The sequence below is a fragment of the Lipotes vexillifer genome, unplaced genomic scaffold (assembly GCF_000442215.2).
Source record: "Lipotes vexillifer unplaced genomic scaffold, Lipotes_vexillifer_v1.1 scaffold109, whole genome shotgun sequence".
In the NCBI taxonomy this organism is placed as follows: Eukaryota; Metazoa; Chordata; class Mammalia; order Artiodactyla; family Lipotidae; genus Lipotes; species Lipotes vexillifer.
Window position 1 is genome coordinate 218673 of NW_006790015.1, and position 23997 is coordinate 242669.

The 23997-nt window shown below is 39.3% G+C and overlaps 1 protein-coding gene across 3 annotated transcripts in view; it reads left to right on the forward strand.

Moving 5' to 3' along the window:
- KIF1B (kinesin family member 1B) overlaps positions 1 to 23997 on the forward strand; it is a 127436-nt gene that overhangs the window by 44405 nt on the left and 59034 nt on the right. For 2 of the 3 annotated variants that reach the window (XM_007463141.1, XM_007463143.1), the window contains exons 12-19: positions 2069 to 2202; positions 11637 to 11716; positions 12793 to 12868; positions 16149 to 16228; positions 16739 to 16845; positions 17626 to 17709; positions 17927 to 18107; positions 18233 to 18305. In XM_007463141.1, the coding sequence (XP_007463203.1) occupies positions 2069 to 2202; positions 11637 to 11716; positions 12793 to 12868; positions 16149 to 16228; positions 16739 to 16845; positions 17626 to 17709; positions 17927 to 18107; positions 18233 to 18305 (815 nt within the window). Of the gene's footprint in view, positions 1 to 1990; positions 2203 to 11636; positions 11717 to 12792; positions 12869 to 16148; positions 16229 to 16738; positions 16846 to 17625; positions 17710 to 17926; positions 18108 to 18232; positions 18306 to 23997 lie in introns of all 3 variants that reach the window. The other variant, XM_007463142.1, reaches the window with a different exon arrangement.

The following is a 23997-nucleotide window of genomic DNA, read 5'->3' on the forward strand; positions in this document are numbered from 1 at the left end:
CAAAAAAAAAAAAAAAAAAAAAAAAAAAAAAAAAAACTTGGGTGTTTAAAATGTGTGCTTGAAATGAGGACATTTTATAAAGGATCACACACCTCATTACCTGCTGCATATCTGTCATTATGTTGGCAAGAAAGTAATTTCTTACCCTTTTAAGATAATTCATCAAGAAATTATTAGAATAAATGAAGAAACTTGATTTTGGGGGGTTAAGTTTTAGATTTTTATTGATTTATTTCTGCAGTAGGGCATGTAACAAGTCTTGGTAGATAGTGAGGCAATAACATAGGAGAAAACAAAGGTAGCCCTGGCTGCTGTGATGAGGTTAAGCCTTGAAGGCACTATAACATCCTAATCCAGAGTGACTCTTGGACTGGAACAGCTCTGTCTGAGATTTCCAAAGCCAACTGATAACTGGTGTGGGAAAGACACCCTTTGTTCTTGCTTTTGTGCTCCAGGTGATGCTGCTGCCAGCTTGCTGCCTCACTCTTTTCTGAGCAGTTGTGGAATCTCCCAGAAAGCTATGCATGACTAAGTTTTAATTCTGTATCTGTGCAGGAAAGCAGCCTTGACTACCTCTAAGTTTCTGTTTCAGTCACTACCCTTAATGCCTTTTAGGGCTTGCATGTGTCAATTGGACCTTCTAAACTCCATCCATCCTATTCTTTCCCACCTTGCTGCCATCACCTGATGGCTAATTTTTTGCTCCAGTTCCTACCCCCCTTTTAAAACTTGCTTGTTTTCCTATGTTCTATATTTGCAGATGGTGGTTTTCAAACTGTCTTGAAGCAACCACTGGTTTTAAGGGGCTTCAAGAGCTGGCTTTGATTAAATTCACATGGGTAGATGCAGAGAGAGCTAATGATGTTTCTTCTGACTCTTTGTGTTGATTCATATTATATCCTTTAAGGAAAACTTATTTAGTTTTGATATGAACTTTGAACAATGTAGATTTTCTTACATTTAAAAATGAGCTAATTTAAAAATAGGAATGCACCAATACCTATGGATTTCCTCTGGTGCCTATTTGAGAAAGTTGACTAATGAAGAAAAGTACAAACAGCAAATTAATAAATTTGTTGTCTGTGGCTCTTTTTACCAAAACTAAGTTTAAAAGCAAAACTTAGAGCTCTATTAAAGACCTTAGTAAATGAAAGTATGTCCCTAAAACTTGCATTCCATACTAGGAACTCAGCTCCCCAATGACTCATGGTCATTCGGTTAGGCAAAGTGAGAGACTTACTTAAATTAGCAGATAATCAGCCTTAATTTTTGCTTGCTCTAATAGGCGAATGTAAGCCACACCAAATTCAATAGTTTGCTAATTGTTCATCACTGTTGAGGTGGTCAACCCTAAGTTCTTAACCAGGACTTATACAAGATCCCTATAATTGCTACGATTACCTCTCCTTTTTTTAAAAGGCATATTTTTAAAATCCCTTTTAGCATACAAAGAACACTACTGAGCACTCGGATTTTTGTTCTAACATAACATTTTCTTGGGAATTTTTGCTGAATGACATACATACTGGGCCAGACTGATATGTATTGATATTGATAAATAAATGATCATCTTTTTTCCCTTACTGTTACAAACTACTGGGATTTAAGAGTAGTATAAACCTAAGACGTTGTAGATTTGGAGCCATAGAAGGAATACAGGAATGTAGCATGGCTGTTTAGGGGGAGAGCCTGAGCTGTATTCTTTGAGGCTCTGGTTACCCCCTAACAGATACAATGTTAACCCACATTAGAATTTTTTAGTTTCTAAATTCAGAAGCGGTTCTTAACTTCTAAAATACCAGTATTAAAGACAGACATGTTTTAGAACTGCCATCTAGAACAATTATAACTTGTCTTTGTATCATAACTTGTCTTGGTCTTTCTGCTTTAATGCTGTCCTTTCTTACACTGGTGTTCCTTCCTTTCTTTTTTCTTCTGCTCCTTTCCCTCTTTCCTACTTTTTCTGCCTTCCCTTCCTTCTATCTCCCAGATCTGAAAGATTTTCAGAACAATAAGCATAGGTACTTGCTAGCCTCTGAGAATCAACGTCCTGGCAATTTTTCCACAGCATCCATGGGGTCCCTTACTTCATCTCCATCTTCCTGCTCACTCAGTAGTCAGGTGGGCTTAACATCTGTGACCAGTATTCAGGAGAGAATCATGTCTACACCTGGAGGAGAGGAAGCCATCGAACGTCTAAAGGTAAGTAGTAACTCAGATTCAATGAAAGGTATTCTGTGTAGCTCCACAAGGCAGAGTTAGGACTAAAAATCACGGAGATTCTGGTTCAGCATATGGAAGAAATTTCTAACTCTCAGAGGTGTCTTGAAATTGCTGCTTTGTAAGATAATTTTCACCAGAATACTTGAGTCTCACGTGGCCCAGCAGGGATGGGAGGGAGATGCATAGGCAGATTGTAAGTTGGCCAGGCAAAGTAACTGATAAGTAGATACGTCCATTAATTCTGAGGTAGTTTATAAGTCACAGTGAAATTGTTGAGTTAGAAATTTCACTGGAAACTAATTAAACATTTGGTTTATTTTGAAGATGGAATTCTGTATAGGCTCCTGCTTCTGTTAGTAAAATGTATAATCAAAAGAAAGTTTGCACATTTGAGTAGCTGTACCAGGTTTATTCAGAGACACGTGAAATGATGTTTTCTGGAAGTTCACAGAAAGCCCTGGGAGCACTGCTGTGGAAGGGCCGCCCCCTCCTGTGCTGGTGCATATGGGCTCACGGATGTTAGTGCTGGTGTGCGCACTTGAGTCCTGCGTGTGCCGGTCACCCACCGTGGCACCCGGCTTGGCTTTCCCAGCCTGTTGCTGGCTCTTTCAGGTACTTTCTGTCTCTCTCCATGAATACGAACGTTAGCAGCAGCAAAGCCTTCTGACTCGTAGGTTCTTCCTTCCCCCTTGGTGACTACAGTGAGAGCAGACAGTTGTCACCTGTGGTGCCATCCATGAAACCACCGTGACAACAACACAAATGCCTTTTCTTTCCCTGCTTGTCATTTCCAGGATGATAGTTTTATCCGTACCTTGTGGGCCTTTGTATTCAAGAGTACTGGGGTACATATACGTGTATCCCCATATCCCCTCCCTCTTGCGTCTCCCCCCCACCCTCCCTCTCCCACCTCTCTAGGTGGTCACAGAGCACTGAGCTGATCTCCCTGTGCTATGTGGCTGCTTCCCACTAGCTGCTTAGAACTTAACTTTTAAAAAACAAGAGTACTGGATAGGAAAAACAAGGAGAGCAAAGAAACTTTAAGGAGGTGGGGGGTTGCAGTCCTGCCCCAAGTGTGCAATCCCCTTCACATTGCACTCAGTGTTCTCCACCATGGCTGCTCATTCAAGGACCGTTGAGAATAGTGACATACTTTGACAGGTTAACGATGGAGAAGGTTTGCTGAACCTTTTTGCTAAAAGGGAATTTAGCTTGATAATTGAAGATGCTAGAACATTCATTTTGGTTTGCAGGTGCGGCTGAAAAAGATTTTATATGAAGAATGGGCTTCTGCTTCTTAATCAGCCTACCTTTTCCTTGGCATTTCACTCACTTCTAACATAAGGTGCTTTAGAAACAAAAGTAATCTTGTTTCTTCCTTCAGAACTTGTTAGTGGAAAGTGGGTGAAATTCTAAAATACTTGGCAGAGGGACAGGGAGTGAGAAACCTTTTCATTAAATATTGCAAAGGAGAGGATAATTTCTGCTATTGTGAAATTGACTTTGAAATTTTACTAACGATGTTCATGAAGCCCTATGTAAGAAGGCTTTTATTTCTGTATTTTATCATGATAGGCAAAGTTGCTGTGTAGGGTTCTGTTCAGGCCAGTGGGGACATGCAGAGGTTCTGTGGGAAGGAAAAGTGAAATCTTTCATTTACTATTCAATATAAAATGTTATTTTTCTTTGGGGATCTTGAATCATACTATGTGAATCTTACCTTAGTGTACATTCCCTTTAACACACATCTTGATGTAGGAAAAAAAATTCTTCCCAACTGCCAAGTGGAACCAACTGAAAATAATGTTGAATGTTAGGAGTCAAGATGTGGAGCAGACTTTTTAAGCATTAGGTTGCCCTGTATCTTCCAGATAGTCTCTAGGGAATAACACTGCCATTATTCACGGAACCCTCCCCCCAGTCTCCCTACTTCCCAGCAAAAACAAAACAAAACTGTATTGCTTTTATCAGAAAATAAATTTCTGTTTTAGTTCTCCTTTTAGCCAACCTAAATGACATCTTCCATTTTCCCTAGCTTTAGAAAAGAGTTTCTTTATGGTTTTGCGTTCAATCTTGTTTTTTAATGCAGCACGGTAGTTTACTGAAGCATAAGCGCCTTAGTTCGACTCCTATTTTGTGAATGGTGAGAGTTCATGTCAGCAGACCTACATTTTAATGCTGCAGGCAGATAACATCTTGTGTTCACAGGGCAAGGCAGTGTTTGTGTGATAGAAATGCCTGAGAATTTCTCATTTTTGGACTGTTTCATGTTGAGTGTGAAGAAGTGGCATTTCTAAGACATGACACTGTAGGAGAAAAATACTGTGCCTAATGGAAAACAGTAATACAGGAGGTTAATTCATTTTCCTAACATTTTATGTCCCTTTGCTTCTCTTTACTTTTAACTTTAAAAAAATGTTCAGTTGGTAGAACACTTTTACATAGGGAGTTGCTATTGCTTAATTCATTGAATAGCCTGTTTCCATATGGAAGAGACCCATGTTACCCCATCATAAATATCTTGAGCCCTCCACAAACCTCTGGCAATAGAGAGTAAAGTGTAATTGCTTTCAGTTTTTAGTTGCAGCTCAAACTGAGTTGAAATGTTGTCTCCTTGATTTGGATTCCGACTTGATAAGGTTTTAAATATGTAGCTACAGTTACTATGTGGTGCCTCTGGTGTTTATTAGTCTGGCATCAGTGTCAGTACTGTGAGTGCCATTGCTTAGGCTTAGACTATAAATATCCACAAATATCCATTACAGAAGCATGCAAGGGTAAATGCTGTGCTAGGCAGCCCGAGGGCCCCACACTTGGAGCTCACTTATGACGCATGCTGCGTTCAGTACAGTAAAACCCATCTGATGGCTTCAAGGAATGTTCCATGTAGCAAGTGTTTAACTATTTAAATACCACAAGTTAAACTGTAATTTTTTGGGGGGGAAATATTTCTGACTTGTTCTGTGGACTTCTCTGCCACCTTAACTGGATCATGAGGAAGTAATTAAATTGTATTTAGCATTATGAACATAGTTATTAACCAGTGCTGTATAAATAGCTAGATAATACATGATGTGAGATCAAAGTGAATGACGCCTAAGCCCAACATTCCTTGGAGCTTAAAAAAATGTTCCTGATGTCACTCTGTTTTTTCAGAATTTTTTAATCTACAGTACCTGCAGGAAGGAAAGACCCTTAAAGAGTGTCCTCTTGACGACTCATTTCTGAAGCATGAATCCCAATTTCAGTTTAATCTTAAAATTAGGTTTCTAGAATGAGGTATGGGCAGCTCTGGAGACCAGCATGCCAGGCCTGCCTGCAGAGTAAGTTGATGACTCAGACTGAAAGCTGTCTTCCTGTTGGCATCTCTATTTTATTTATACTGTTTTATTTATACTAAGTTATTCAGGCTTGAAGAAAGAATATTCCTCACTCTTTCTTAATTTATGGTGAGCTATTTTGTAGAATATTTTCTTTAAAGGCTATTGATTCTGCCTTAATTGGAAAACAGAACACACAGGAAACCCAACTATAGACCTGGCTCAGGGAGAAGTGGGGCGTCGGGATAATCACTTAGTTTCTCTGGTCCTCGGTCTCTATATTTCTAGAATGTTTCTGGAATAAATGGCTTTTTCCAGCACTGAAGTTTAGCTAAATGACACTCAATATTGTTTTCTCTAACGTTTTCTTCAGAGTTTAAAAAAGTAACTTTCTAGGGACTTCCCTGGTGGCACAGTAGTTAAGAATCCGCCTGCCAATGCAGGGGACACGGGTTCGGTCCCTGGTCCGGGAAGATCCCACATGCCGCCCAGAAACAACCCGTACACCACAACTACTGAGCCTGCGCTCTAGAGTCCATGAGCCACAAGTACTGAGCCCATGCACCTCAGAGCCCGTGTGCCGCAACTACTGAGCCCGCATGCAGCAACTACTGAAGCCCTTGCGCCTAGAGCCCGTGCTGCACAACAGGAGAAGCCACCGCAATGAGAAGCCCGCGCACCACAACAACGAGTAGCCCCCGCTCGCTGCAACTAAAGAAAGCCCGCGTGCAGCAACAAAGCAGCCAAAAATAAATTAAAAGAATTTTTTTTAAAAAGTAACTTTCTAGACAACATAAAAGTTGCAACTTTTAAGCCCTAATGAAAAAGAAAAGTATATTGTACCTTCCTCAGCTTACTAATTAACTTTTCTACAAGGAGCTCATATTCTGATTTACCCTCCAGGTGGTGAGTAAAAAGAGAGAGGTCACATTAGAGTTGGCAGCAAGATGGTAAGAGGATTCCTAGACAGTAACTTTGCTTCCTTGGGGTGAGTTTATAGTTGCCCCCAAATAGAATAGCTTTACTACAGCCGGATTAACCTCTGCTCTGACACACTCTTTTTCTGAAGATAACCAACCAGGAAAAAAATACTTTAAGTATCTCATAGGTCAGTTTGTATTTCATAACTAATATCAGAGTGGCTTGTGGACCACAGTATATATAATAAGCACTAGTCTCGGTGCTGTGGTTTGGACATCCTGTTGTCCTATGCCTTTGTTTTTGAAGTTGTCACTTTTAGAGTGTGAAGGTTTCTATCCAGCTGTCTTTAATTTAATTTAATTTTTTAATTGAAGTATAGTTGATCTACAGTGTTGTGCCAGTCTCTGCTGGACAGCAGAGTGACTCAGCCATACACACATAGACATTCTTTTTTTTATATTCTTTTCCATTATGGTTTATCACAGGATATTGAAGGTAGTTCCTTGTGCTATACAGTAGGACCTTGTTTATCTATCCTATATGTAATAGTTTGCATCTATTAATCCCAAACTCCCAGTGCTTCCGTCCCCCATCCCCCTCCAGCAGTGTTTAATAAGCCTTAAAATCTTGTAGGTTATGGTGGTAGCTTATATTGTACTTGCCCTTTTATAGTCATTTGCAGAAGCATTTAATGCTATACTGTTTCAGTTGTTGAATAACTTGTGGCATGTTAGAGGTAGGCTGTTGACCACTCGATACCTGGCACACTTCCTTCTCTGGCTATCTCACTCCTTACCGTGACCATATGGGTTTTTCTTGGCTGCTGGCCCTCTAACGTGGCTTGTTGGTTCCTCACTCAGCAGTGGAGTGGCATATGCACTGCATGTTATTCATTCCTATTGGAGGACTGTGTAGAGATGCCATTCAGGGGGCTGTTTGAGTCTTTCAGCCTCTGTGTGTGCGCGGGGGTTGATGAGAGCCAGTTTAGGTGATTTTGTCTCTACCCTCCTGCCTTCCGCTGCAGGCTTGCTCTAGCTTCTCCCACTTTGTAACCGACTCATTTCTGAGTACCTGCTGCGTGGTCCCCTTTATATTCACCTTACTGACGCCCAGGCCTTTTCTAACTTTTATCAGTTTTGCTCTTTGTCTATAGCTTAGCCTGTTGTTGTTGTTAATTGTTCTTCTCCTCCATGATCATCATCATCATCATCATCATCATCATCATCGATCATCATGCTCTCCTGTTTGTTTCTTCTGACTCCTTGAGTCTTTCCTTCTTTTTTTAAATACTTAAAAAAATTTTTTTAATATTTTTTATTTTAATAGCTTTTTTTTTTTATTGCTGTGTGCGGGCTTTTCTTTAGTTGTGGCGAGCGGGGGCTACTCTTCGTTGCGGTTTGCGGTTCTCATTGCGGTGGCTTCTCTTGTTGCAGAGAGTGGGCTCTAGGAACATGGGCTTCAGTAGTTGTGGCTCACAGGCTCTAGAGCGCAGGCTCAGTAGTTGTGGCGCATGGGCTTAGTTGCTCCGTGGCCTGTGGGGTCTTCCTGGACCAGGGCTTGAACCCGTGTCCCCTGCATTGGCAGGCAGATTCTTAAACACTGCGCCACCAGGGAAGCCCTACTGTGCTTTTTTTTTTTTTTTTCCGGTACGCGGGCCTCTCACTGTTGTGGCCTCTCCCGTTGCGGAGCACAGGCTCCAGACGCGCAGGCTCAGCGGCCATGGCTCACGGGCCCAGCCACTCCGTGGCATGTGGGATCTTCCCGGACCGGGGCACGAACCCATGTCCCCTGCATCGGCAGGCGGACTCTCAACCACTGCGCCACCAGGGAAGCCCAACTCGGCTTTTTAACATGCTACCATGCCTCGTTCCAGAAAACCAAGTGCCAGATGCCTCAGGGTTTATTGTATTACATATTCACAATTTCTTTCTATGTAGTTAGTTATGTTTTGGGATCTCAGAGGCTTCATACAATAGCCCGGTAAATGAATTATACAATGAAATATTTTGTGAACTGTCAAAACTTCTCATCCTGAATCACTACCACTACTATTATCTCATCATCATTATCCTCATTGTCATCTGACTTTCTAATTTCGTATCCAGGACTAGCACTTTCTCCTGCTTTTTCCATGTGCTTAACTCCCTTTTTGGTACCCCTCTCCCTCCATTTTTTGCCTGGTCAGTTCATTCTGAGTATCACTCAGCCTTGACTCATCCACCTTCCAGCAGACCTGTGAACACTTCAGTTGTAGCACTTAACACACTGCCCTGTTGTTTTTTCCTACCATTCCCATTCACAATCCTCTAACATGCTGCTCTAGCTATGCTGTTGTTCCTGGAAAGTGCCAGGCATTTCCTACCTATTCCCTCACATACCCATGCTCTTCCTTTGTGTCTGCCTATGTAGAACCTTGTCAGTGAGCTGTGTTCTGACAACCCCACTGCAGATTGCTCCCTCACCCACCCCTCCCCCTACATTCCTCTTTTCTTTGCTTTATTTTTCTACAAAGCTCTATCACTATCTGGCATCCTATATATTTGACTTACTGATTAAAATGGATTGATTATCTGAGTGTCTTTATGAGAATATAAGCCTCATGAGGAGCAGGAATTTTGTTTCCTGCCATATCTCTAGTTGCCTAGAACAGGGCTTGGCATGTAATGCAGTTACGTATAATTACTGCATGAATGAATGATCAGTTACTTCCTTCTCTCCCTGGTATACAGTAAGCTCCTGAAATCAGGAAACATGTTTTAGTTCTTATATTTCTGGCATATAATAAACACTCAGCAAGAGATTGGGAAATTGTCACTCTAGTGGCTGCATGCCTTCATATGAGATTAGTATTACACCTTTCTATATCGGGAATTGGGTTATGTTCAGAGGGGTATCGTATGCTAGGGGAGGAAAAACATCTTTCCTTCTACCCTTCTAGGTTCTTGGCTGGGGCCCCAGATTAACAAAAGGCAGATTAACAAGAGAAAAGCATACAAATTTATTTAGTATTTGTTTACGTGACATGGAAGACTTCATAAGGAAATGAAGGCCCAAAGAAGTGTTAAACATGAACATTTTTATGCTGGGTTTGGTGAAGAGTGAAAAGTTGTGGGAATATGTGATAGAACAAAGGGGGATTGCGTTAAGAGTATAGGCACCTCGAAGATATTGCAGGTTCAGTTCCAGACCACCGCAGTAAAGTGAATATCACAATAAAGTGATTCACACAAATTTTTTGGTCTCCCAGTGCATATGAAAGTTAAGTTTACACTATACTGTAGTCTATTAAGTGTGCAATAGCATTATGTCCAAAAAAAACCACCTTAATTTAAAAATACTTTCTTGCTAAAAAGTGTTATCATCTGAACCTTCAGCAAATTGTAGTAGTAACATCAAAGATCACTGATCACATATCACCATAACAAATGTAATAATAATGAAAATGTTTGAAATATTGCAAGAATTACCAAAATGTGGGCTTCCCCGGTGGCGCAGTGATTAAGAATCCGCCTGCCAATGCAGGGGACACAGGTTCGAGCCCTGGTCCGGGAAGATCCCACATGCTGCAGAGCAACGACTACTGAGCCTACGCTCTAGAGCCTGTGAGCCACAACTACTGAAGTCCGTGCGCCTAGAGCTCGTGCTCCGCAACAAGAGAAGCCACTGCAATGAGAAACCCGCAAACCACAATGAAGAGTAGCCCCCACTCGCCGCAACTAGAGAAAGCCCATGCACAGCAATGAAGACCCAGTGCAGCCAAAAATAAATTAAAAAAAAAAAACTACCAAAATGTGACACAAGAGACACGAAGTGAGCAAATACTGTTGGAAAAATGGCACTGGTAGACTTGCTTGATGCAGGGTTGCCACACACTTTCAATTTGTAAAAAATGCCATACCTGAGAAGTGCAATAAAGTGAAGTATAATAAAACGAGGTCTGCCTATAGTAAACTGGGGAAACTTAATGAAGGCCTATCTGTTCACATTCTTCGTGTTCCTTCATCTTGAGAAATAAGGATGCTCCATTCCTCCAGGTGTAGGGAGGTTACATCTCATGAGGGTCTTACGACTTGCTTCAAGAGGAGCTCAGAGAGTCCTTCCTACTTGTACCATTTCTTAAATCACTCAGCTTAAAAGTATTCAGTATGCCAAGATAATACCATATTTGGGGGAGCATGTTCTGAACCCTGTCAGTGTTGTGGTGGTGTGGTGAAATTATAGTGAAACAAAAAACAATGAAGGGACTTCCCTGGTGGTGCAGTGGTTAAGGCTCTGAGCTCCCAATGCAGGGGGCCCGGGTTCGATCCCTGGTCAGGGAACTAGATCCCACATGTATGCCGCAACTAGGAGTTTGCATGCCACAACTAAGGAGGCTGTGTGCCACAACTAAGGAGCGGGCAAACTACAACTAAGGAGCCCATCTGCCGCAACTAAGACCCAGCGCAGGGCTTCCCTGGTGGTGCAGAGGTTAAGAATCTGCCTACCAATGCAGGAGACACGGGTTCGAGCTCTGGTCCGGGAAGATCCCATGTGCCGTGGAGCAGCTAAGCCCGTGTGCCACAGCTACTGAGCCTGTGCTCTAGAGCCCACGAGCCACACCTGCTGAGCCTTGTGTGCCACAACTACTGAAGCCCGTGCGCCTAGAGACCGTGCTCTGCAACAAGAGGAGCCACTGCAATGAGAAGCCTGCACACCACGGCGAAGAATGGCCCCCGCTCGCCGCAACTAGAGAATAAGCCCAAGCGCAGCAGCGGAGACCCAGTGCAGCCAAAAAAAAAAGAAAAAGACCCAACGCAACCAAATAAATAAATAATTTTAAGAAAAGCAACAAATATCATTGGGGGCTTTATTCTTTTGTAGCAGTGGCTGTCAGAAACAGTGCTTTGCATTTTGGGATGCTAATATTACCTTTCCTTCTACACACACACTCTCTCTCACACACATATACACACACACGCTATAAGCTATTTTTATTAGGGCTTAAAGAGAAATAATACATCTGGGGCTGATTTCTTTCTTTACATATTAAGAAAGGGATAAAAAAACACCTCATCGTATTAGATTCTGCCTCATATGCTCAAAAGGGCATCATCTGCTTCTTGCTGCTCTTCCTAGACACGGAATGTTAAATTATAAGACTCTTTGGCACTTAACTGTATACTTCCTCCTTAGGAATCGGAGAAGATCATTGCTGAGTTGAACGAAACCTGGGAAGAAAAGCTGCGTAAAACAGAGGCCATCAGAATGGAGAGGTCAGGAAGTTAAACTCTGGAATGTTTCTAAATTTTCTGAGGAATTTAGATTACTTTTATAGTAAGAAAAGATAAAATAGAAGTTAAAAACAAAGAACCTTTCCTCCCCAAATACAAAACAAACAAACAAACCCGTATGGGACTTATGGCCCAATTTACACTCTGAAGTGAAATTCACGTGTTCCCTAGGGAGTCTTGTTCTTAGTTACTGTACTACGTGTTGCTAGGGATCCATATAAAAATTGAAGATATTGAAGAGTTTTTAATTTGCAAAAAGACTGCCTTTGATAAAGGCGCAAATTAAAAAAAAGCTGTTCTGATTACTGACTTTCAGAGTTATGTTTTCTAGAACCTCTTTGGTAAGAGGTTAAGTAGTTTCAGTTGCAAACTTTCAAAATCTGTATTTTATCTTAACCTCCCAATTCTCTACCCTAAAGATAAACATAATCCAAAATAATACTTTTGCTATTGGAATAAATATACATTTAAAAAATGTTAGTTCCTATCTTCTTCCTTCATGGAAGATGAGGCAGAAGTGAGTGCTAACGTGTTTGTAAAGTGAATGTATGAAACAATTTTCTTCTCTATTATAGAGATTTTAAGCTAGAATTGTTGAATCAATATGATGGTGGTCATGGGAACATGACATTTGAGAAAATCACATTTATAGATAATACTCCCTATATCAAAGTTACTTTCTGATTGCTTTCTTGGATTTTAAGGAATGGTTCTTTGAAGTGGATGTATTGCCTTAAGGGAATATTCCTTTCTTCCTTTTTTTATATTAATAGACATATTTATGAATTATTGTCTACCTCCAAAGTCAGATGTGACAAAGTTCTTATTTGGGTGAATATAGCTTTACCTAAGACAAGAACATACTTTATTTTGAATATACAATTTCTCTTAGAAATAATTTCTCATTAATGATGGGATAAGCAGATTCTTTCACATTTGTATTACTGACTTTAAACATGGACAGTTGCTTTTGCTCTGCGTTATTTTCCAATTCAAGTTAGACTGATTTACTTGACATTTTGGTATTGTTATTCTGATACGCTTGTTGGTTTTTCTAGAGAGGCCTTGTTGGCTGAGATGGGAGTTGCCATTCGGGAAGATGGAGGAACCCTGGGGGTTTTCTCACCTAAAAAGGTAGGGAACAACGTTGTGAAACTTAAACAAACAGAAACACTTTTTGTTTGTCTTGGTCACGAGGCACTTCATGTCTTTCAGGGCTGGCTCCTCTTCTTCCTTTTCTTTTAAATCTTGAGACTTGGCTTAATTTCTGATATTTTTGATTTCATCTTACAATACAAGGCCAACCTGTTTCTAAAATGCTTTCAGAAATATTTACTGTTTATAAAATAAAATCCAAGGCAGTATAAATCTGTAAATTTTGGTCATGATTCAGTATGTTTCCTCATCTTCATTGTTGCTTTCTCTAAAATTCCTAGCCTAACCTCGCATACCTTGCTTCAGTTTGGCTACTCTTTCTATGTAGTTTTCCCCACAGATGCCAGCAACCCTGAATTATAATTCTTTGGAAGCAGTTTCAGCTGTTCAGGTTTGTGTAGAAAACTACTGTTTCAGTTTGCTTTTACAGTTTGTGTGATAGACAACCACTGGACTGAGTAAAGCAGCTCCTGTCCTCATCCTTCTAGCCTCCTCTGCTCCCTTCTCAGTTTTTTTTTTTTTTTTAATGACTCCAGTGGTTACTGTCCTACTTACAGTCATAGTTGTTAAGTAGTAGATACATTTTTAGCTAATTAGAATAGCAAGGTCTTTTCTTTCTTTTTCTCCACCCCCCCCTTAGTTGCTTCTTAGTTATTATTAGATATTGGAAAACTATTATGAAATGATTATTTTGTGTGCTTATTTACAGGACAGTAATAGAATATATATTGATGTACAAAGCATATATTTCATACTAGTAATAAATGGTCCTTCATTTCATATGATTTCAGATTAACTATTGGATACTTAAACGTCTTCATGCAAGGGTCTGATAATGGTCTCTCTAGGTTAGCATAGAATGGGTATGGAGTTTTCAACTGGTACTTTCATTTTATGTGATATGAAATAGTCCTGTGGTGTTTTTTAGGATTCTCTGGTTAGGTTTTTCTTTTTTATAAGTTCTGATGTGTTATTTTCAACAAAGAAAATTGATTTAGAGACATTTTATATATATATATTTTTTTATTTTTTTGTATTTATTTTATTTTATTTTTTTTTTTGCGGTACGCGGGCCTCTCACTGTTGTGGCCTCTCCCATTGCGGAGCACAGGCTCCGGACGCGCAGGCTCAGCAGCCATTGCTCACGGGCCCAGTCGCTCCGCGGCATGTGGGATCTTCCCGGACCGGGGCACGAACCCGTGTCCCCTGCATCTGCAGGCAGACTCTCAACCACTGCGCCACCAGGGAAGCCCTAGATGTATATTTTAGACCTGGAACAATAATAACAATATTTCATATGTTTATATTGCCATAGGTCAATGATTTTCAGTTTAATAATTTTTCCTTCAGTAAGGCATTATTTTATTCAGATATATTATGTATGATTGTAGAGATTTTAGCAGTTATAGGCTTGATAGAATTTAGATTGTGCCTTTGCATATATCTAAAGGTGTTTTATAACATCTTTCAGTGTTACGAACTGTGAGGAAAATTTTTATAACAACTTGTAAAATTATGGCATTTAACACAAATTATAAATAACTTGAATAAGTATTGTGTGTTATAAGTATTATGAACAGCACAGAATTCCAAACTGAGATCCCTGTTTCTAAAGCTTTCTCTTACTTGATTTAACTTTCTAGACTTCTTCAGGAAAGGAAGGGATACACCACTGACCACATCCAAATTCAGTTTTAGAACCTGTTTCTGATGTGTTAACTTGATTGTGGTAATCATAGCACAATGTGTATATGTATCAAATTGACACATTTTACAATGACATTGTACTACCTAAATAAATACAGACTTTGTCATTCATATCTCAACAAACTAGGAGAAAGTTACTTCTAAGGGAAAAGGAAAAAAAAAACAACCTGTTCTTGAGGTTCCGTTTTCTTTAGGCCAGTCTCATGATGGGTTTTAAAGAATGCTGCCCACAGAGGGCTTTGACTTTCTCAAACCAACAAAGCTGTTAACTGTAGAGACAGATGTTAGTTGGAAGGATGTAGAGGTTTTTCTAATTTCTTTTAAATCATCTTTTGCAGTCCCTTTCCTTAACCTGCTCATCTGACTCTTCTTTCATTTTTCCATATTTGCCGGCACTATCTTGAGTAGATTTTGACCCCAAGACCATGTGACTTATTTTTGGATTCCAGTGGGGTATTTTCACCAAAGAAGGTTGGTTTTTAAAAGATTTTAGAAGTAGTAGAGTTAGACGAAAAAGATTTTTAGAAGATGTATTACTGAATGTCAGTAATTTTAATTTCTTCTTTAAGATAAAAACTAACAAACTAAAGACATTAACTGGGACCATGGAAGAATTGATAAAAATTATAAAGGGAAATGATAGGGGATGTGGGAACATTTTTATAAAGTAAATGAAAAATTAAATATTTCTTGAGGTTGTAGGGGGCAAAAAATGATTTTTCCTCTACCTTTCTGAATTCTTGGCTGAGACCCCTGTAATAAAAGACAGATTAACAAGAGAAAAACAAAGAAGTTTATTAACATATATACATGGGAGATACCCAGGGAAAAATGAGTAACTCCCTGAGATGGTTTAGAATTCTGGCTTAAATACCATCCTAGTAGCGGAAGGGGATGGGGAGGTAGGCCTCTCAGGGGAGCATAATTGGCTTTTAGGAAAGATGAAGGGACCCTTCAAGAGTAGATGGGAGGAATGATAATTTGTGACAAAGTTTGTCTGGGTGTGGTATCAATTTCTAGTTTTCTCTCCTGGTTGATGAGACTCCCGGGAGGGGATTTCTGACAGCTGAGTTCCTTTTGGACCATCCGTGCTTAGGCAGGAAAGGGGATTCAGAGAAAGCCACTCTCTGCCTGTACTGTTTTTCAAGTGCCTAATAGCTCAAAATAATCACTATGTCAAAGTGGCATGTTTAGGGGTGGCAAATTCTGCTGTCTTTCAAGATTTTTGACCAAGTGTTTACAAAAATTATGAATCCAGAGAATCAGCCTGCTCTAATTTTTCTTTTGTGTTCTCTATGCTTTGACCTTATCAAGAATTGGATCTTGTTCTTTATCCCAGAACTCAGGTTTTTAAATAGAATGCATTAGTGTAGTTTGGGGAGGCCTGAAGAGAGTGTTTTCTGTTTACTATGGAATTGCTACTAGGAATGAAAGCAGCCCCTCTTCTAGGCACTCTGGTAATCCAAGAAGCCATCAGCCTGTATGTCCCTGTCATTCTTATAGCCCTCTCAGTGGTACTTCCTCCAAACTGATCATCTGTAACCTTTTTCAGACGCCACATCTTGTTAACCTCAATGAGGACCCACTGATGTCCGAATGCCTTCTTTATTACATCAAAGATGGAATTACAAGGTACATTTGTTTCTTCTTTTGGTTACTTAATGTTTTCTTTTCTCTTAGGATGATTGAATAGCTAAAGGGAAGTTGTTTGGTGAAAAATTTCTTTTACTATTTTGCTGTTTTTCTTGTCTGAAATAGTTAGGTTAAACTATCCTCTCTACTCTTCTCAAATTAAGTGTTTTAACCAGCTGAACCAATTAACGTGTAGTTTTTTCCTAGCAGACCGTAAGTAAAATTTTACTCCTAACATTTTATATGAATTCATTAAGGAGAGTAGTTCACTTGTATCTTTTTATGATGCTCTGTGAGTTATTTGGTGTATCATTTGCCCCTTTGTTGCTTTTTCTGGTGTAGGGAGGTTCACCATATATGAAAATAGAGTTTGCAGTTCAAAGCCTCTGATAAAAAAGGCAATACCTTTTTTGTATGTACCAAAGAATATTCTTTGGGAGAAAGAGGCTCATTGTTTGTAGTGCTTTTTGTGTCTGAATTTCCCTGGGAAACACTTTCCCTTGTGTTCAGGGTTGGCCAAGCAGATGCTGAGCGGCGCCAGGACATCGTGCTGAGTGGAGCTCACATTAAAGAAGAGCATTGTATCTTCCGGAGCGAGAGGAACAACAGTGGGGATGGTGAGAGTTCTTGGCTTAGCTTTTCCAGCAAACTTTTCATTCTGTATGATGAGAAATCCCCAAGGCTTGGTATTCCCTGTGTCTTTCAGTGATACTTTCTTGTACAATCTAATATTTGAAAATGGAGAAACGGGCTGCTTATAAATGCAGGCATGGACATAGCTACTTTACATGAAAAAAGCCTGGACGAAAGGAGCCGTTTTGTTACTGCCAAGAATTGAGCGGGACATAGGCAATTAGGCTTGGTCTTGAATCTTAATTATTTGATAGACTAGTAAGAAGGGAACAAATATCCTGGGTAGTGGGAGATTTGAAGAACCTCTGGTCTTAAGCCAGTAGAATTTATTTTTACCTAAAAGGGAAGAAAAAGTCCACCTTGATTTTTGTCCAGGTTATTAACAAAACAACAACAATCTTATAGTACTTCTGTGTTGTATAATTTATTCCTCCCTTAATCAAAATATTAGCTTTTGATCTTAAGTTTCTGATTATTACCTATATCTCATACTTAAGATTTCTGATGGTTTTCGTTTTTATATACTGAACTGTCAGATATCACTGAAGCTAACATTTCCTGTCTTCTTCTGAAGTTTGTCAAATTCATTTAAATGTTTCTGAGCCACAGCCCTGGTTCTGGTACCCCAAAATGAACTATTATATAGCTACTAAGCCACTTGGTTGGTTGCAGGAATCTATTCTAGTCACCTTGAATCCTCACCTGCTTTCCATTATTTTCTTCCAGTGGTTTGTGATGCTAACAGTAGTGTGTGTTCCTCTTAGTTATTGTAACCCTGGAGCCCTGTGAACGTTCAGAAACCTACGTAAATGGCAAGAGGGTGGCCCAGCCTGTTCAACTGCGCTCAGGTGAGACTGGAAGAGGCTTGAAGTCTTCAGAACACATGGCTTGTGCAAGCAACTCTTTAATTCTTTGTCTAAACGTTGAAGTGATAGTCAGCATTAGGATTTATGTTCTTGTAAAACTCCAAAAGCTGTCTTTTTGCATTAGGGAGAGTTAGGTTATTAACCTAGATGCAACACATTTAAAAAATGATTTCTCATCCATGTTTCTGTTCTGTGCTAGGAAACCGTATCATCATGGGTAAAAACCATGTGTTTCGTTTTAACCACCCGGAGCAAGCACGGGCTGAGCGGGAGAAGACTCCTTCTGCTGAGACCCCCTCTGAGCCTGTGGACTGGACGTTTGCCCAGAGAGAGCTTCTGGAAAAACAAGGAATTGATATGAAACAGGAGATGGAAAAAAGGTAATGTACAAATGTGATGTGGTCCACGTGACTCTCATTTCTTTTAAACACATAGCAGAATTCATGAAACAGCTCAGTGATTTTGCAATTTATTCTTTCCTCTCTTGCTTCTCTTTTCCTTCTAGGCTACAGGAAATGGAGATCCTATACAAAAAGGAGAAGGAAGAAGCAGATCTTCTCTTGGAGCAGCAGAGACTGGTAGGAGTGCATCCTGAATCCTCTGTTAGGAAAAGGGCAGCTTGCTTTCATATCACACCTTCCCTGTTCCACAGATGAGCACTCACCCAGTTGCTTCTCCAGCTGTCATTGATACCATACACTATTCTCTCATTTCCTTCATGGAGAAGGAACTTAATCCCCTGGTAGCCTTAGCCTGAAAAACTGTCCTTAAAGGTACTGCTTCTGTGCCTCTTATGTCTTAAAGTCAAGTCTTCTATCAAAACCAAGTGCTTTTTGAGGAAATAGTGCGAGCTTTTCTAGTAGCCTTTTCCTTTTGATAGTGGTTTTTGAGTATGCACCAGTGGTGGTTCTTTTAATAATAATTACTCTGAATATTGAATTTGGTAGGTGTTTGCCTTGGTTTTGTTTCTGATCACCTGATAGTACTAATTCTCTGCTCTTGGGCTGACTTGGGGATTGTTCTTGTGCTGGGTGGACTTTTTTTTTTTTGTAAGTTAAACTGTGTCTAAAAGTGTTGCTGCACAGTTGCATGTGTTAATCCTTTTCTGATCCCTGCATGGAGTCTGAATCCTAAGTAAGGGTCTCCGTGGCATATGGGGCGACAGTGGAAGTAGGGGCTGCACACCCAACTCCGAGAGGAGAGGGAAGCCTTGTTTCTCTGGGTTGAGAAAGGGTTTGTTTGAGCAGCTGAAAAAGTCAGTTTATGGTTGCAGCTTATAATGCTAATGGCTATAGCATTTTATGATGTTAGTTGATTTTCTACGTTTTGTAGAAACTGAATCTCATGAATGAATAAGTTTATCCAATTAGTTAGACTTTATTTTTTAAAGTCATCCAGTTTTGGTTTACAAAGCCCTGGTTATAAGAAGCTTCTTGGCATTCATTTGATGTATAAGAAAAAGGCATAACAGCCTTTGGACACTGATACAGTTTAGGAATTCCTCATTTTTTAAGATTCATGGACTTCTTTTAAGATAAGGGGGTATTAGGGAGAAAGCTGGGGTACTGGTTTCTTCCCTTAGCATAAAATATACCACGTAGAACACCGAGTGTAAACAACAGCATGTAAACCACAGCCTGATAGCCGTGCTCTGCTTTGGAGAAGAGAGGCTATTGCTGAGTGGGCCAAAAAAGCCAAGGACTTGTGCAAAAGCAGTCTTTTCCAGGGCTGCTCGGTTCTCAGGCTTGGCAGTGGGTTAAATAAATCAGTTAGTTTGTTATCTTGGAAATTATAGTAAAGCCCAAAAAAGAACGGATTGTAAGAATAAATCAAGTGTTTGGGGCAAGATCATAGCAGTGTTATAGGTAGAGTCTCTTTAGGAGGCCTAGTTGGCATTTAGTTTGTAATGGAAACAGAAGGGTTTGGCTACAATGTGATTAGGGGCTTGAAAGCTTTGTGACACATGAAGGAGGCTTTTATCTCAATAATGTAGTATAATCTAATAACATGCCTCTGATGGTCTGTGAGTGATCAAATGAGGACAGGTATAATTAAGCTATATTTATTATTAATAATAGTGCCTTGTATTTGTGTAGTGCTTTATAATTTACAGAGAGTTTTAACATCCATCATTTTTTTGATTCCCAAAACAACCCTCTTTGGTAGCTGTATATGTAAATAAAGTGGCAAATATTGCCTCTAGTTTATAGTTGAGGAAGCCACGTCTAAAAAATGCTGTCTTGCCCACTCTTAAATACCTGTTAAGTCATGGTTCTGAGGCTTAAACTTAAACTTGAGTCTTCTGACTTGCTTCAGTGTTCTGTCCACTAGAGCAATGCTTCTCAACAACTTGGGAGTCTTATTAAAATGCTGATGCTGACTCAGCAGGTCTGGGGTGGGACCTGAGATTCTGCATTTCTAAACAGCTCCCAGGTGATGCCAGTGCGGCTAGGACCAACCTTTTGAGTAACTAGGTGTAAGAGAATAGTGATGGCTGGTGATCATTCTATTCTGTGAAATAAAGACAGTGACCATTGAAGAAAGGGAAAGTAAATGTCTCTAGGACATATTTAGTTTCCAGAGGGCATACTTAGTTTGCAAGTAATCAGGTTCTGATTGTCGTTTGCTCTCTGTATCTGAAAGCAAACTAGGATTTCAAGAGCAGCTCCTTTCCATCATCAAAAAATCTACAAACAATAAATGCTGGAGAGGGTGTGGAGAAAAGGGAACCCTCTTACACTGTTGGTGGGAATCTAAATTGATACAGCCACTATGGAGAACAGTATGGAGGTTCCTTAAAAAACTAAAAACAGAAGTGCCATACAACCCAGCAATCCCACTACTGTGCATATACCCTGAGAAAACCATAATTCAAAAAGAGTCAGGTACCACAATATTCATTGCAGCTCTGTTTACAATAGCCAGGACATGGAAGCAGCCTAAGTGTCCATCGACAGATGAATGGATAAAGAAGATGTGGCACATATATACAACGGAATATTACTCAGCCATAAAAAGAAATGAAATTGAGTTATTTGTAGTGAGGTGGATGGACCTAGAGTCTGTCATACAGAGTGAAGTAAGTTAGAAAGAAAAAAATAAATACCGTATGCTAACACATATATATGGAATCTAAAAAAAAAAAAAAGTTCTGAAGAACCTAGGGGCAGGACAGGGCTAAAGATGCAGACAAAGAGGATGGACTTGAAGACACGAGGAGGGGGAAGGGTAAGCTGGGACGAAGTGAGTGGCATGTACTTATACATACTACCAAATGTAAAATAGATGGCTAGTGAGAGGCAGCCACATAGCACAGGGAGATCAGCTCGGTTCTTTGTGACCACCTAGAGGGGTGGAAAAGGGAGGGTGGGAGGGAGACACAAGAGGGAGGAGATATGGCGATATATGTATATGTATAGATGATTCACTTTGTTATAAAGCAGAAACTAACACACCATTGTAAAGCAATTATACTCCAATAAAGATGATAAAAATAAATAAATAAATAAGCAGTTCCTTTAAAGCAAGGAGGTTGCTTTCCTCCCATAAGTCCAGCTATCTATTCCACTTAAAGTTCTTGTCCTCAAGAGTTGATTTCTAACCCTTCAGCATACCTAACAGTTAACAATACTGAATAAAAATGTAATTTTATGACCCTATATCAGTCAACCAACAGATATATTTTGAATGTACCCTATGGATATACATTGAGAAGATACAAAGGAATTATTATTCAGTAAATATTTAATATTATATACAATTATTTTTGCATAACAACAGCATTAAAAAATGGAATTCAGGCTCATGAGTTTTCTATTACAATGATTCCCCAAATGCATCCCATTGTTACATTGCTGAATATTCTGTTATAGTTAGTGCTTGATTATACGCCTGGTCCTTTCTGTGCTTTTTGCTTTTTCACACATGTTTTGGGTATTTTCTCTCTTTTATTTGCATAACCTTCATGCAGAGTCTCTTTAGGAGGCCCACTTTGCATTTGGTATTTAATGAAAGCAGAAGGATCATTTAGTGACATGTGAATTGGACAGATCTGAGTAGTTTTTCCAACCCTGTAATAAATGAATCTAAATTTCTTAAAATCTCTCTTTTTTTTTTGACATGAGATAGGATTTGCATCTTGGCACATAAGCTTTGCAGGAGTTTTCAGTGTCATGGTCAGTATGTGATGGGGGTGATATGTTTGAGCTTTAAGGAGAACGTATTCTACAGAGTCAATATGACAGTATTTTAAAAAGAAAGAAAATTATGGCCACTTGATGAGTTCTTTTGGGTTTATGTAAACTCATTTAGTTATGTTTTATTTTAGAGTTTAAAGGCATAACTTTTCTCTCTTAAGTATGACATTAAAGCAGTGATTAGAATATTTATTTCCTGAATTAGGTAGTGTTCATTTCATCATTAAGCAGTTTTTAAAGGAAAAGAAAAGAAGCTAGGAAAAAACCTGATAGTTAATTATGTAGGAAGAATCAGAGAGAATTTGTGTTCTATAAAACTCAGTTTATTAAAAACAAACAAACAAAAAAACTCAGTTTATACATATTTGCAAGAAAACCTTTTTAGGAGTCAGACATACTTTTTTTCTCTAATATTTATTAATGTCATCTTTTATCACTTCTTTATCACTTAAGATTTTTAAAATAAAAATAAAAAGGAAAAAAATAGTGTAGAGTCTGTAAATTTAGCTTTATCTGCTTTTTGCTGCTAAATTTTCAAATAGGTAGGGGTTATAAATGGTTTAGTAACCATTTATAGACGAATAGAAATAATACAAATCAGTAGTAACATCACCAGATTCAGGGGCCAAATTATTATTATTGTTAGAGGTTATTATTTTGTTCCCTAGAAAGTAACTGTACCTAGAAACATAGAAATCTTTGGTCTAGAAAACAAGATACTATTTATCAGTTTCAACTCTTTTTTTTTTTAACCCTTTCCTAGAGATAATTTTGGTAATCATAGCCAAAGTAAAAAAGACTATTAAATAAGAATATTTTCATTTCCTAGACTATCTTGAACTACTCCTCCAGTGAGTAGTTTCTTTTCCTAGGAACTTTTTTTTTTTTTTTTTTTGCGGTACGCGTGCCTCTCATTGTTGTGGCCTCTCCCGTTGCAGAGCACAGGCTCCGGACATGCAGGCTCAGGGGCCATGGCTCAGGGGCCATGGCTCACGGGCCCAGCCTCTCCCCGGCATGTGGGATCTTCCCAGACCGGGGCACGAACCCATGTCCCCTGCATCGGCAGGCGGACTCTCAACCACTGCACCACCAGGGAAGCCCGTCCCCAGGAACTTTTATCTCCTGAATAGAAATTCTTCCTTAATCCTATCTGTCATAGGGAGTTCTAAGTCCAACACTGCTTTCATTTAGACCCATGTTATCAAGATTTGCTTGTGTTAGTTAAGAATAATTGGCTATTGTCCAAATAGCCATTGAAACTGCTTAGCTGTGAATTCAGGCTGCTGTTTTAGACCTAAGTAAAGTTGTTTGAAAAAGAGGTAATGGGGCAAAGACAGCTGGAAAGACAGAGATAACATTTTAAATTGGGTCCATAAGCAGAGTACATAAGCGGAATATAACCTTTGTGTTTTACGTGTTGATAGGAAGAGTTGTCAACTTAAAGTAATATTCCTCGAAAAACTAGAAATACCATGGGTTTTCATAGATGGAACACGTCTCTAAGTTGTATTTATTAAAGTATTACTTGGGGAATTTTGAATAATGTTTAATGAAAGTATATTTACCTAGCTTAATTTATGTTTTGGAGATTTGTTTCCTAAGATTTTGGAGGTGAGGTATTTATTGGTTTAAGTGTGTGGAAAACAAAGTAGCAGACCCACTATGAAGATCCTTTTTTTTGCATCCTTATTCTCTGGATAACAAACTTTAATTGTACAAATGAAATCGATCAATTTGACCTGACACAAGACAGTAGCAAATCTGATATATGCTCATGGAAAAAAGACTAGTTTCAGAACCCTCATATCGTCTAGAAAAAAGAAAACAATTTGGTTGATAAGAACCTCACATGGTCTGCTAATAGGGATTCTTAGCATTTTTAACATAATCCCTGTTTGACTGCTTTTTCTACTTTCTCATCTTCTAACTTTTTTCTAGGGCTGCTCTTTTTAGTAAAGCTAAACAAAACGTGGCATCCTACAGCATTACTAACCTTTGTTAATCCGCCTGCTCGTCACATCTTGTATGGCATCTGTGCTCACTCATGGGGGAAAGAGGTTCTGGAAGAAGCAAC